Here is a 13,783-nt window from a genome sequence, read left to right on the forward strand (position 1 = left end):
GCTCAGCCCGGGAGACGCCGCCGAGGCGCCGCCGCCGGCCGCGCCGCCCCGGAGCCAGGCATTGCCGGCACCTCCGAACCGGACACACCCGCCGGGCGGTGCGTCCCGCCGCGGCGGCCGCGCCCCGCGCCGCGCCCCGCGCGGGAGGCCGGCCCGCGCCCCCCACCTCCTCTCCGCTCCCACGGGGGAATTTTAGGAGCTTCCGCCGCGGCGCTGGCGCGGTATACAGGCGGGCGCCGCCACCCCTAAAAGCGCGACGTCTCCATCGAGGCCCTCGCGGGGCCTTCGAGTGGCGGGTGCTTTCTAGTGACGTATGATGGGGCGGGCGGCAATGACCCCGGGAGGGGCGGGGCGAGACGCGGCGCTTCGCCCCGCCCCCCTCCGGGTGGGCCGCGGGAGGGGGCGGGGCGAAGCCTCGCGAGATGGGGGGGCGCGAGCGGCGTCGCTGGGGCTGAGGGGACGGGGGCTGACGGGGCCGTCTTTAGCCACCGCCTAGTTCCCCCCACGCGTGAGGGGCACCGTCCGCCCGTCCCTCATGGCGGACCTGCCCCTCACGGCGCACACGCCCGCCAGCGCAGGGCCCGCTCTAATGGCCGCACGGCAAAGGTGGCGCTCACGGCCGCTCCGACGCCCTCCCCGAGGCGCAGATCACCAGCCCCCGCCCTTACTTTGTTGTAGCAGGGTCGCCTCTCCCGCCCGCTTGCTGGGGACAGTTACCAGGCGTAGGGCGGCCTTTAGCCTTAAGGCGGTTATGAGGGAAGCAGGCAGTGCAGAAAGGCAGGAAAAAACCTTAAAAATTTCTTGAGGCAAGAGGGTAATCGATGGGTGGAAGAAAACACAAACTTATGCGTGCACTTGAGCTCCTGCTTTAGCTCCCTGACACAAACTGCTCCAATACACGTAGGGTTAACTAAGACAGGCACGTTTATTGTGAGTAGATGCAAGGAGAGCAGGTGGGGAGCAGCCCAGAAGAGACTTCAACCTCGCTGGCTCAGACTGGGAGGTTGCGCTCTGGCTCAGTTACACAACTGAGCTCAGGTCACTTTGCTTACAGAAGGGGAACAGAGGCATATAGGACTATAGGACAAGGAGTATAGAGCTAGCTGCGTAAACCAACAAAAAGTTATTATAAAATCTGCAGACTAGACAAGTATTTAAATGTTTTCTTGAAAAAAAGCATATTAATCAGATACAGATGCAACAAGAGGACACCCACGTAATGCATTAGTGCTCAATTGGCTATATTTGGTATTTTTAAAAGATCAAGTAAAGTTTTTTAACAAAAGCTCCTTCAGGCACCGTCTAAAGAAACTTTTCTTAACGCAGACTTACATATTTTCCACCTAAGTTTTGTGTGTGTTAAGAAGAGGTTTTCTTGCTTTGTATCTCATGAAGCTGCATAGGTGTTTCTGAACACACAGAAAGGCTGCTGTCCTTTAGGAGTTCTTCTGTGGAATTTTGATTGTCACCTAGAAAAAAAGAACAGTCACAAGTTATGTTCCTGGAGACAGTGTTCAGTTATATTCACTTGAAGGCCAAGAGGCAGCAGCATCCTGCCAAAGAGGATCAGAACCAGAGGACAGCATATCCCAGTCAGCAGGCATTAACTGGGATCACCTTAGTCTGGAGACCTGTCTGGAAGGCTCAAAGAGAGGAGAAGCTTGAAGGCTGGGTCACAGCATCTCTCCAGAGATGCCACCACTCTTCGACAGGTGGGAGCAGGCACGCTTGTTTCTTCTCACCAGGAGCTCCTCCACCACATCAGCCCCCTGCCAGTTGCAACCATTACGCCCTTTGCTGTATTGTAACTCCAGGGCCATGGGCTAAACCGCCTCTGCCCAAGACCTCTGTCACCCTTTAGAAACTGCAGCTGCCAGCAGACAGTGTGACAGCCCTTCTGCCTTGTCTCACAGGAAATTACTCAGCCTGCAGCAACGGGATTGCCTAACACCAGGAACCTTGGTCTCTCACGTGGACCCAAGGGCAGTCAAGAGAGCAGCATTAAGTACTGGTGGTCACTGCTCAGATTCCCCTTCTTGAATGATGAGTGCCCAGTGCTCATCTGCTGGTTCGTACCTGCAGAAGCTTCTACCAGAGAGGCATGTACCCCCAAAACACGCTCTTTCTGTTCTCCCCAGAACACACTCACAGACAAGTCCATACATTGCATTCTTTACAGTGAGAAACAGCTGAATAGTGCCAAGTGGTGCAGGCACCTAGTAATCTATTAGGTCACATATCCTTGTTTTCCTCAGCAGTATAAAGCAAGGCTAGCTTTCTGTTTTAAATACAGTTACATGGCGTTGTGTTTGCGGTTACTTCAGCAGTGCATCTCCAATTCAGAGAATCACAGAATCGCAGGATGGCGGGGGTTGGAAGGGACCTCCGGAGATCATCCCATCCAACCCCACTGCTTGAGCAGGCACACCCAGGGCAGGGGGCACAGGACCGCGTCCAGGTGGGGTGTGAATGTCTCCAGGGAAGGGACCCCACAGCCTCTCTGGGCAGCCTGTGCCCCTGCTCTGGCACCCGCACAGGGAAGGGGTTTTTCCTCATATTGAGGTGGAACTTCCCGTGTTCCAACTTGTGCCCGTTGCCCCTTGGCCTGTCGTTGGGCACCACTGAACAGAGTCCGGCTCCATCCTCCTGACACCCGCCCTTCAGATATTTATAAGATCCCCCTCAGTCTTGCCCCCTCCAGGCTGAACTGACCCAGGTCTCTCAGCCTTTCCTTATAAGGGAGATGCTCCAGTCCCCTGATCATCTTGGTAGCTCTCTGCTGGACTCTCTCCAATAGTTCCCTGTCTTTCTTGAACTGGGGGCCCAAAACTGGACACAGTACTCCACATGTGGCCTCACTAGGGCAGGGCAGAGGGGGAGGATAACCTCCCTTGCCCTACTGGCCACACTCCTTTTAATGCACCCAAGGATACCAATGGCCTTCTTGGCCACAAGGGCACGATGCTGGCTCAGGGTCACCTCGCTGCCCACCAGCACTCCCAGGGCCTTCTCAGCAGAGCCGCTTTCCAGTAGTTCAACCCCCAGCCTGTACCGGTGCATGGGGTTGTTCCTCCCCAGGGGCAGGACCTTACACTTGCTCCTCTTGAATTTCATGAGATTTCAAGCACTTCATTCTGTTTCAAGCATTAGAAGGAAGAATTGCAACTCTCAGGCCAGCCGATACCAACAGGCACAAATACAATTTGGAGCTACGGCAGAGGGTTGGGAAGACCTTAGATACAGGGATACTCACATTTTTCACCTCTATATATGCCTCCAGACCATATTCTCCCAGCTCTCGCCCATTCCCGGAAGCTTTGTAGCCACCAAATGGGGCTTGTGCACCGAACACATCATAGCAGTTTATCCTGAAACAGAAACCAAGAATTAAGCACCTGCAGCTTCAGAACTGCTTAATGGAAGAGCCCTTTCACAGCAAAAGGACATGTTGGCTGTTTACAACAGAGGGACAGCTGAATTTCTAGGCAGGATTTCTGTATTTCTCTCAGCCAACAGAATTCATCAATACTGGAACCTTATCCTCAACCAGGAAACAACATCAAAAAAGCAATTCACATCTCTCATTATCACAGGACCAAGCGTCTAGGTTGCTACCCACACCTCCTTCAGAGGACAGGTACCAAAAGCACCTACTTGTTCACTCAATACCATCCAAAAAAAAAAAAAAAAAAAAAAAAGATAGTGAGATACCAGATCTCCAAAATCTCATGCCATAACAGTAAACTGGTGTTGAAGTACTGACTTTGGCACAGTGTTCAGCACGGCCTCAGAACACAGAGGAGCATCAGCTGCAGCAACCAAGGCCACACAGACGTGCTTGGTGATCTAATCACTACTGGCGCTCGGAGCCCTGCAGCAGTTGCTGCCATTGCCAGCTGCAGTACTGGATTTCTTTTTCCCCATCCCATTCATTAATTCAGAGTGGGAGCACGGAAGCTTAATAAACCTAATTTTTACCAACAGTCAGCGTTACAGCTGTAGGTTTGACATTGCATTTGGTGAAGTACATGTAAAACTGGATCCAGAGACAGGCTATTAAACAGCAAGCTTAACGAGAAATGGCAGCATGCAAGGAAGCATCCAGCAGTCTAGGGAGAAGGAATTGTCAAGGCTCACCAAACTGTTCCAGCTCGCAGGCCCTGTGACACATAGTTTGCTTTGTCAAGATCCTTTGTAAAGACTGCTGCCGCTAGGCCATACTTGGAGTCATTTGCTCTCTCAATGACTTCCTCAATTGTTTTGAATTTCAGAATCTGCATGACTGGCCCAAATATCTGAAAAATCCAAAGAGAACATGTGAAAAACCGTGTAAATTGACCACAGGGGAATCTGTGATTGATGCTGGAGTTATGTACGTATGCTACAAATCACAGAGGACATCAAATTCCAAGTGTCATTTCCATATTACAAAGTTACAGGATGTAATCTGGAGGGAAGTTTAATGCGGTAACTTTCTAAGAAGCATCAAGTTTCGCAGTTCACAAATGTGCAGTTCTTGCAGACCTGTGGTTTTTTGCATCAGAGGGGGCAAAATGAGAAGCTGACAGACAGAACGGCGCTACAGGTCTCACCTCCTCCCTGGCAATCGTCATGCTGTCCTGCACGTCACCAAAGACAGTTGGCTGGATGAAATAGCCTCTGTCCGCAGCGGGGTTGCCACCACACAGCAGCTTGGCTCCTTCACGCTTCCCAGTACTAATGTAACCAAGGATCTTCTTAAACTGCTCTTCATCCACCTAAGAGCCACAAGGACAGACAGATCGGCTTCACCTTTACTGGGGCTAAAAAAAGTTTCAACTATAACCTGCTGTGCACAGGACAGTGCTCTAGCAATTCCTCACTTCAACAGGCTGCCGAGCCAGCTTCAAAAGGAAATTATAATTTTTAAATGGCAGCATCAAGTGGAGGTTTTAGAATAATCAGGACAGTTAATTAACTTCTCCCTCCTGCACAAGCAAGGAGGTAATGGGCACAGACCAGAGGAGATTAATCAAGAGACTGAAGGGTACCTGTCATTCTAATCTACCGATGCACAATGACTCAAGAGTGGGACTATTTAATGAGATAACAGTTCAGGACATTTCCTGCTCTTACCTGAGGCCCCTGTTCAGTTTTAAAGTCAAACGGGTTTCCAACCACCCTGGCCTTGGCCTTCTCAACACTCCTCTCCACAAACTCATGATATATATCTTCCTGCACATATGTTCGGGATCCGGCACAGCAGCACTGCCCTTGGTTGAAGAAGAGGGCAAAATGGGCTTGATCCACAGCCCAGTCCACTAAGGTTGGGGAGAGGAGAGAAAAATAAGCAAACAAAACCAACCAGAGTCAGTAAGTGACTTTTGAACAACTATCATGCAGACTGCTGGACTGTCAGTGATGCAAAGTCCTCTCAGCTGACAGGCATTTTCTGTGCTTTGACAGAGCAGAAGTTACATACGAATTTAATTAGTATGAACATCTATTAAAGCACTCCATGCTAGAGAAAAAAAAATCTAATCTGAGGCAGATTACAGTTCTCCTTTGAAATTATCAGCTATTAAGTTATTTTAGATCCAGAAGAACTTCCTTACTGCCATACAAAAGCACATGTCTTGGCTCATCAAGACCAAAAATGAGTATATGCAAGAGATGAGGGAACCAGAACCTCCTAAGAGTAGAAAAGAGCAGTACGCACTAAGAGAAAGAAATGAAAATAAAAATGGAACTAAGGCTGAAGGAAGATACTGAAACAATGCTCATTTGTTGATAACTGAACTTCTTCACAGCACTGGGAAAGAAGCAGGAGTGAAGAAGGGCTGATACTCAGGTGTGGCAGCTACAGCTGCCACAGGGACGGAGACTTCACTGGGCAAGAGCAGCCAGGTGGTGGCAGAGCTGGAAACCCACACAGCACAGGAGAGGTTTCCTTTCCCCTCCAGCTCTGCTTGCAGACAGCACACGTAAAAGGTACAGATCAAATACCACACCAGCAGGTGCTTACTGTCTGCATCAGACATGATTATATTCGGACTCTTTCCTCCAAGCTCCAGCGTCACCCTCTTTAGGTTACTCTCTGCTGCAGCCTTCTGGATCAGGTGCCCAACCTGCATTGTGAGGAGAACAGGTATCAGGAATTAACTCCTACATACAGCAACGCCTGGCAGGGCAGCTGGTTTTAGATCTCAGTCAGCAGTTTGATAATAATCCCTTCTTTGTCAGGGCTTTAAGGGAACAACTGAAGTCTGCCCAGAGTTCCACCTCTACTAAGAGGCAGCTCAAGGGAAACAACAGGAAATATTCTAAAGGAGGCACCTAAAAAGTCTTATGTAAAGGAAAAATAAATGTCACACCCTGAATTCAGCTGTATTTTTTAAAAAGAAGTGCAGAAAGCAAGGCACCGCCAGTATTCTATAGAGAAAAGGTATTACAGCAATGAGATACTCTTTATATCCCAAGGGCTTAAAGGTTAAAGATACTCCCTTACCTCTGTGGAGCCGGTGAAGGCCACTTTATCTACATCCATGTGGGAGGAGATGGCAGCCCCGGCAGTGGGCCCATAGCCAGGGATGATGTTCACCACGCCTGGTGGGAATCCAGCCTGACGGTTCACAGCAGGAGAGCACAGCGTTATTCCTTTCACAAACCAAGCATTTCACCTACCCTCACCTGTTAGTACTGCCTCAGTAGACCTCCCACAAAGAACAGAGCCTTTTCTACTTTGCTTTATTTTCCCAGGTCTTTAGTTTTAATATTCAGTTCCCAAGAACCAGGACAACTCCCCTGTCCACCCCGTATCCTAAGCATAGTTTGGAGACTGGACATATATATGTTAGCCTTCTAATCACCCTGAAGTTTGTTATTTAATTGAACCTCAAAGAGTCCTTCCCTAATCAAGATTTATTTCCCCTGCATACGCATTTATAGGGACAAGGGAGCTTTTTTTCTAAATCAAATGCTGAGATATCCAAGACAATCCGGCCTTTCTTCAGATCAGACAGCCCTTCTCTGCGCCTGTCACGTGCCCTCTGCAGCTCTCCAGCTTGGCTGCATCCCACCACACCCCAGAAGCAATAGCGAGGCAGCGGATGGAAACCCAGCCTTTTCACTCACCTCTTTGATCAGACTAGCTACGTAGAGAGCACTCAGGGGGGTTTGCTCTGCCACTTTCATCACAACCACGTTGCCAGTAGCCAGGGCAGGCCCCAGTTTCCATGCTTGCATCAACAGCGGGAAGTTCCACTGAAAAACAAGGAGGTATTTGCTGGTCTGAACTCGAAAGTTTCCGATTAATCAGTAAGTAACCAGTGAGCTTCATTCCAATCGGCTGCAGCACCTATGGAAGCAGTCTTTGATCCTTCCGTAGCTGCTTAATGGTTGGCTCCATTTCAAGCACTGCCTTCTGCTCGTCCAGAAGAACTGTACTCTGAAGTGTGAGGTTTCTCAGTACCGCTGCAAAATCCTAAGTTTTTTTGGAATTCATCTTTACTGTCAGTTTAACCGTTACATGCTCTTTTGAGGCTTTTCAAAAGAAAGCCTGTTTGTAATGACAGAGGAGCACACACAGACCAGTGAGGCATTTGCATTCAGTTCTTGCTCAACAGAAATACGAAAAACATGCAAATACAGTACGCCACAGTTGGAATCTGGCTACTCCTATGAAGAGGTAACACCATCCATGGATCATTGTGTAAATATGGCTTTGCTGTTGACAAACCACCTTGCTAGGCTTGCTACCAGTGACAGAAATAAGATCACATACATAAAGCTGAATTTTGCTTGCTAGTTCTCTACTTCCTCATCACACAGAATTTTGGTTTTAGTGTTAGGAATTAAAACTTAATTGCGGTTCTGAGCCAGATAAGTCCTATAAAGGGGTTTAAATTATTTTGGTTTTTTCCCCAGCAGATACAAAGTAAATCTTAGTCAGAGCCCATGAAATCGACAAGTAGTTCTGTACTGCCAGAGCAAAGGAACAGCCCTCCCAGCTGGTGCAAACATAGCTTGCTTTATCACTGGAGGAAGCAGTGGTTAGCAACAGAAAACAACTTGCATTTGAAGACAACTCTTCACACTAACACTGAAATGTTGAAATGCTGCAGGAGCTACTGATGCATTTTACTTACCGGGATTATCTGTCCACAAACTCCCACCGGCTCATGTCTTGTGTAACAAAAGAAGTCTCCATCTATCGGGATGGTTTTGCCATGGAATTTATCCGACCAACCTGCGAAGTATCTAGCAACAATAACATTTTCGTCACTGAATGTAAAATAACAAGTCACCTGTCACCAGAAAATGAGAGAGGCTTCCTCCAGCTATTTGCTTTCCTCCTTTCTTCAGTCTCTTCATAAAACACGTACCAAAACAAATATTTCCCAAACAGGCTATTTTAAGAATGGACAGTAAATACAAACATTTGTCTCTCTTCACAAAAAATAACAACAGAGGAAAACAGGGTGTCTGATACCCCGCTATGGGTCAAACGCAACCAACAGGTCAGGTCCAGCCCGGACAGCCACAACACTTGAACCAGAGACATCTGGTCACTGCACGAGCAGAGGTTCAGCTACCACGGGCCAGCAGGGCACAAGTGTGGAGCTCGAGGAGTTACTGTGCGTCACTGTAGCCTCTATGCCTACCTGAGACACTTGACTACCATGTCCAAATCTACCAGGTAGGAGATGGAGTACGGCTTGCCATTATCCAGAGTCTCCAGTGCCTACAAAAGACAAGGAGATCACCTGAAGAGCGAGGTGGGGAAAGTTACGCGTATACATTTAGATTTGATTCTCTTTGCAATTCAGATCAGTTTCATATGTTGGCCTTTTTGCTTTCAGCTTCCCAAAACTACCTCCCCATCCTTTGGAGCTCTCTCACAGTTTTAGCTGTGGCTAAAGTCCCTATTACACCCGATGGGCACAAACCACCAGTTTCTGCCTCCCTCTCCCCGAAGTTAGGGATTGCAGTAGGTTGCTCAGCCACAGAGTGTGATACGTACCGCCAGGTAAGCCCGGTCCCTCTCGATCAGGTCAGCAAGACGATTCAGCAGCTTCCCCCGGTGAGAAGCATCCATCCTTCTCCAAGGTGAGCCCAGCTGGAAAGCTGCCTTGGCTGCCTTAACAGCCTTGTCCACATCTGCCTGCAGAAGAGTCCAGGCGAGAGGGTGAGAAAGGAATAACCAGCCCCACTCACTCTCAAAACACACCTGAAGCTCCCCCTGGTCTCCAGGAGAAAACAGCCTCCAGCCAGATGGCACAAGCAGCTGCTAGCACCAGCCTTTTTGGTGCAAGAACTTGCAGCCTTGCAGCAAGAACTTCCAGTCCCAGGGCAGGGGAACGCATGGGCTGTGGCCCTTCAGCCACTTGCCCACGAGCATCAACCTGGGCAGCGCTGCACAGCAGCACAGCCTCAGCACAAACGCTGCTGCAGGACCAGCAGCAGCCTTCTCGTCCAGGCTGCATCCGCGGGGAAGTGGGCGCAGAAGTGGCAGTGAAGCAGATGGGTGCAACGGCTGCGCAACCACCACCTCCGCCTGCGCTTACACTCTATTATTTCAGCTATGCGGAGTGCAAATACTGTCAAGTCATTTCTGCAATGTCATCTGCTGGCTTAATATTTGCATCCTAGAACACGATGGAAAAAGCTCCACAAGTGTGCTTTTGACACTCTTTCAGATTTTGGTTTCAACAGCACAGTCTAAGGGAGTTTCTTCCTTGATCAAATACCTCTAATCCATCATTTTGTCCTGTCAGGACATTAACTTGTTTCTAGTTGGTTCTCTGTTCTGACTTGCTGCAATGGTCTCGCCAGGACAAGCCAGTCTACCGCGGACAAGCAAACAACAAAGGGTTTCCCTCACTCACCCCTCCCTTGGGGAATACCGACAAGTTTCCAGACTGTAGAAAGAACCCAAAATTGGTGGGAAACACAACCTCAGCTCTGCCACGGACTCCTAGGAGGGCCTTGCATAAGGCACAGGATGATTACATGACTCTATTCCCCACCATCACACTCTCTTTTTTAAATTTCCTAGGGCTGGGGACAATCTCCCACTGCATGTGTACAGTGGAAAGGGGCTGTTCAGGTGAATCCTGACGTTTTGTCTCTTCCACTACTGTGACTCTGGGTCCCACCACCAGCACAGCACCCACAGGACAGCAAAGGCATCTGCCCTGCCCCAGCAACCTCTACCCACGCCTGCTCCCCAACCCATACCACATCTATTCCTCGCTGACCTTTCCAGTCCTGGCTTGCCACTGGTAAGAGGCAAAGCTGGAGGGGTTTTGCTGAAAGCAGCAGTCAAGGAAGAATACAAGCAGCGCTCGACATGGTGTTTGTATAGGTCAGACTCTGCTATATTATGTTATTGCTCGTAATTTCTGCAAACACACACTCGGCAGAGCTGCCTAGGCAAGAGCATCTTCTGCAATCTCTGCGTACCTGCTCACACGGAAAACAAACCAATCTCATCAAGAGAACATTTACCTTATCGCCCTCAGCGACATGGCAGATAACTTCTCCTGTTGCTGGATTGATAGAAGGGAAGGTTTTCTTACTGACTGCATCATGCCAGTCATTATTTATGAAAATCTGCAACGAAAAAAGTAGTGTTAAGCCTTAAAGCCAGGCCAAGATGAAACAGTTAGAGCTTTAGTTGTTTGATGGCACCTTAGCAGGCTGTTTGATTAAAAGGGACTCAACTTGCGCAGGCTCCAGAACTGCACCAATATGAAGGAGATATTTTAGCCTAAAAGTGCACAACAAAAGACACAGCCTCAAGTTAATAAAAAGAATTCACATCTCAGCAAACAGCACATGAACTGGAAGCGGTTCCTATCTCAGTAGGTCCCTGCAAGACCTGGAAGCCCTGGAGCTGTGCAGGGACACAAAGAGCCTCAGGAGACCGAACAGTGGGAAAATGCTTCAGGCATGGATGATACAGTTGATTTCATACAAAGCACTTTCGGCAGCATTTCTCTGATCAGCTGGTTTTAGGCTCCCCTTGTATCGTTCTGAAACTGAACCAGGCACCACCAGCAGCTTTGCACCAACTCTTTTTTCTCAGTAAGGGCAAATTTGTTTCTTCAGGTCCACGCAAAGATCCCCGTGTTTGCCAAGAACTTCCCGATTGCTTGGCCAACCGCCACCGACCTTGTCATGGCTGCTGGGAAGGAGTGGCTCCTAGCCCTCGGACCAGCACACCCGCAGGGATGGACGGAAGGTGTTTTCCCCAGGGCTGCTGAGCCAGGAGCACAGGGGCTCACCTGTGCAGACAACCAGCATGCAGCCAGGCACCTTCCCCTCCCTTTGCATGCCCTCTCGCGTAGTTTCCTCCTTATAGTGTTTGCACCGATGGCAGCGGTTCGCTGAAGCAACCGCGGGGATCGGGACAGAGCCCGATCGTAGGACACACACCTTGTGCCTCACACCAGCCGCTGCACCCAGAGTTGCTTTTTTCCCAACGCGCCTGCAGTGCAAGGCTTTGGGCCCAAATGTCCGGCTGTTCCGCGCCCACCCGCCCCGGGGACGCGCCCGGGCCCGGCCCCGGCCCCGGCCCTGGCCCTCGCCCCCGCCGCGGCCCTACCTTGTTGCAGGCGATGTCGGGGCGCGGGTTGGGAGCAGGGATGGCGGCGGCGGCGGCGGCCGAGAGCGGCGCACCGAGCCGGGCCGGGCCCCGGCAGAGCCGGGAGGCGATCACCGTCGCCCGCAACATGCTGCGCTGCGGCGGGCCGGGCGTGGGGTGCCGTCCCCGCTCCTCCGGGCCGGCTCCGCGCCGCCCCCGCTCCGCCCCCGCACCGCTCCGCCCGCCTGGGCACGGCTGGGCGCGGGTGGGCCCGGCTAGGCTCGGTCCGCATCAGCACGGCCCCAGTCGAACCAGCTTGGCACGACTCGGTTCGGATCAAATTGGCTCAGTTCAGGTTGGTTCGGGCAGCGCAGTTTGGCCCAGCTCGGCTCAGCTAGGTCCCATTCCGATGCCTTAGCTGGGCACAGCTCCCTTCAGCCCCATTTGGGTCAGTTCAGCTCAGTTCAGATCACATTGGCACAGCTTGGTTTGGCGCGGCGGGGACGTCTCAAGCAGTGCCCAGCACTGGAACTGACTGACCCTGTCTCTCCCTGTCCCTGTCCGTGCCCAGGGAGCTTTGCGCAGGCAACAAGAAGGAGAATGGCAGAGGAAAACCAGAAACATCTCTGTTGCGCTGGTTAGTTTTGCAGGGAAGGTGGTATGATGCGGTAATAGGTTGGGGACCCCTGGTTACCTGGGCCTGCCGCCATTAGCATGTGCGCCGGAATCAAAAAAATAAACTACTGTGTATAGAGGAAGTGGAACAAAGCCAGCAAAGTGCTCTCACAACAGGAGCATTGCTCAGTGCATGCAAATGAGAGGCTCTGTAACAAATTGGCTAAAGGCCATTTCTGCTTGTTTGCTGAAGATGCCTTGTGCAACTTCAGCATGCCTGACTGCAGACTCGTGTGCAGGGAACAGAGGTGTTCTCAAGTTATCATTGTTGTCGCTTGGGAAGCAACGGACCAAAAATATAGAGTTTTTAACCTCCAAAAGAAACCTGTGTTAGTTACCCTCTATCTGACAGCACCTCTTTGGCTCGTTCAGTGAAGGGTAACTGGGGATGGATGGCTCTGGTTTCTTAATGGGGCCAGAAAAATTGTAGAATGCATCAATTCAAAAATAGTTTAACCCACTGTCCTGGAAGACCCAGGTCACTAAAAGTCTTGGTGGTAGCACGGTGGTAGTTCCTGCATCTGCAGGTCTCCAGGCATTTCACTCAGGGGGGAAATATCAGCCCTGTTTTTCAGGGAGGAACCACAACACCCAGACAGACAGAACAACTGCCTAAGGTTATCCAGCAGGACTTGGATTAGGTGGCCGTTTTCCTAGATGAGCTGAAAAGAAATCCTCTTGAGCTGGCTCTCAGCCTCTCTCATCCTTGGCTGCCCATGTCCCCCAAAGGGCGACTCGTTCCCCTTTGTGCCCCAGCAGGTCCTGGGTAGCCCTTCTGCAGGTGGCACTCACGAGGACCACTTGTTCTAACCTGTTCTCCCTCCTACTGCAGAGGTTTTTCATGCATTAAACCACTTTGGGGAAGTGCCAGAAAGACCTGTTCTACCCGCGCAGATGCACTGGTGTGCACTGTGCATCTCCCAGAGGGTCGGGGTCAGGCTGCATATCCACAGGGCGCATCTCGGGGCTGAGCTCCAGCCAAGCCCAGCTCAGGGCTAAGCTCCCTTATGCTGTCCTGTGCATGTCTTCTGCTGATACCTGGATGGACAACTGTTGACACTGAGCATTAGCCCTGTTGTTAATGCTTTTGCTCCTCTTGAGCAGGACCCTTCCCTTCCCTGGGGCTTAGCAGACAAACCCAGCAGCTCTAAAACCACATGCAACGGAGGAAACACCTTTGTGGCAGACCGAGCTCTCAGCCTCAAACTCTCAGCCCTGCAATAGCTGGCTGGGATTGAGCCTGCCTGAAAGATGAGATGGGAGGCACAAGGGCCAGGTGCCAGTTAGGAAATGATCCCAACTGGCTGGGCTGGGCAGACACAGGCTCAGATACAGGCTCCCTCCCCCTTCCACAGCAGAGCCAACTGCCAGGGCTGAGGTAGAATGTCACCCTGGACCCTGGGAGAAACCACAGCTTGGGTTACACTTCCCTACAGCACTATGGTTCTGGTGGTGTGTGGCCAGCACGGCCACCCCCAGGCTCCTCTGCAGCATCCCTTGTGCCCCTGAGAGTGTCACTGAAAACTCCTTAACACCGGGTGC

General features: G+C 51.0%; 1 protein-coding gene across 1 annotated transcript; it reads right to left on the reverse strand.

Moving 5' to 3' along the window:
• Positions 1 to 1,217: 1,217 nt before the first annotated feature.
• On the reverse strand, positions 1,218 to 11,808 carry ALDH2 (aldehyde dehydrogenase 2 family member). Its single transcript, XM_075109866.1, has 13 exons — positions 11,588 to 11,808; positions 10,489 to 10,593; positions 9,002 to 9,142; positions 8,643 to 8,722; positions 8,127 to 8,238; positions 7,114 to 7,242; positions 6,488 to 6,601; positions 6,005 to 6,107; positions 5,116 to 5,300; positions 4,593 to 4,757; positions 4,138 to 4,295; positions 3,254 to 3,368; positions 1,218 to 1,469 (listed from the first exon to the last, which is right to left on the reverse strand). The coding sequence occupies exons 1-13, from the start codon at positions 11,714 to 11,716 to the stop codon at positions 1,437 to 1,439; spliced, it is 1,569 nt and encodes a 522-aa protein (XP_074965967.1). The 5' UTR covers positions 11,717 to 11,808; the 3' UTR covers positions 1,218 to 1,436.
• Between the last annotated feature and the right edge of the window lie 1,975 nt (positions 11,809 to 13,783).

This window comes from Phalacrocorax aristotelis, chromosome 15 (genome assembly GCF_949628215.1).
Source record: "Phalacrocorax aristotelis chromosome 15, bGulAri2.1, whole genome shotgun sequence".
Taxonomy (NCBI): domain Eukaryota; kingdom Metazoa; phylum Chordata; class Aves; order Suliformes; family Phalacrocoracidae; genus Phalacrocorax; species Phalacrocorax aristotelis.

Coding starts and splice junctions, on each gene's coding strand:
- ALDH2 (XM_075109866.1), bottom strand. CDS start 11,716: ATGTTGCGGGCGACGGTGATCGCCTCCCGGCTCTGCCGGGGCCCGGCC. Junction 8,239..8,642: donor ATGGTAGTCAAGTGTCTCAG/GTAGGCATAGAG, acceptor TATTGTTGCTAG/ATACTTCGCAGGTTGGTCGG. Junction 4,296..4,592: donor TGACGATTGCCAGGGAGGAG/GTGAGACCTGTA, acceptor TGGATTTTTCAG/ATATTTGGGCCAGTCATGCA.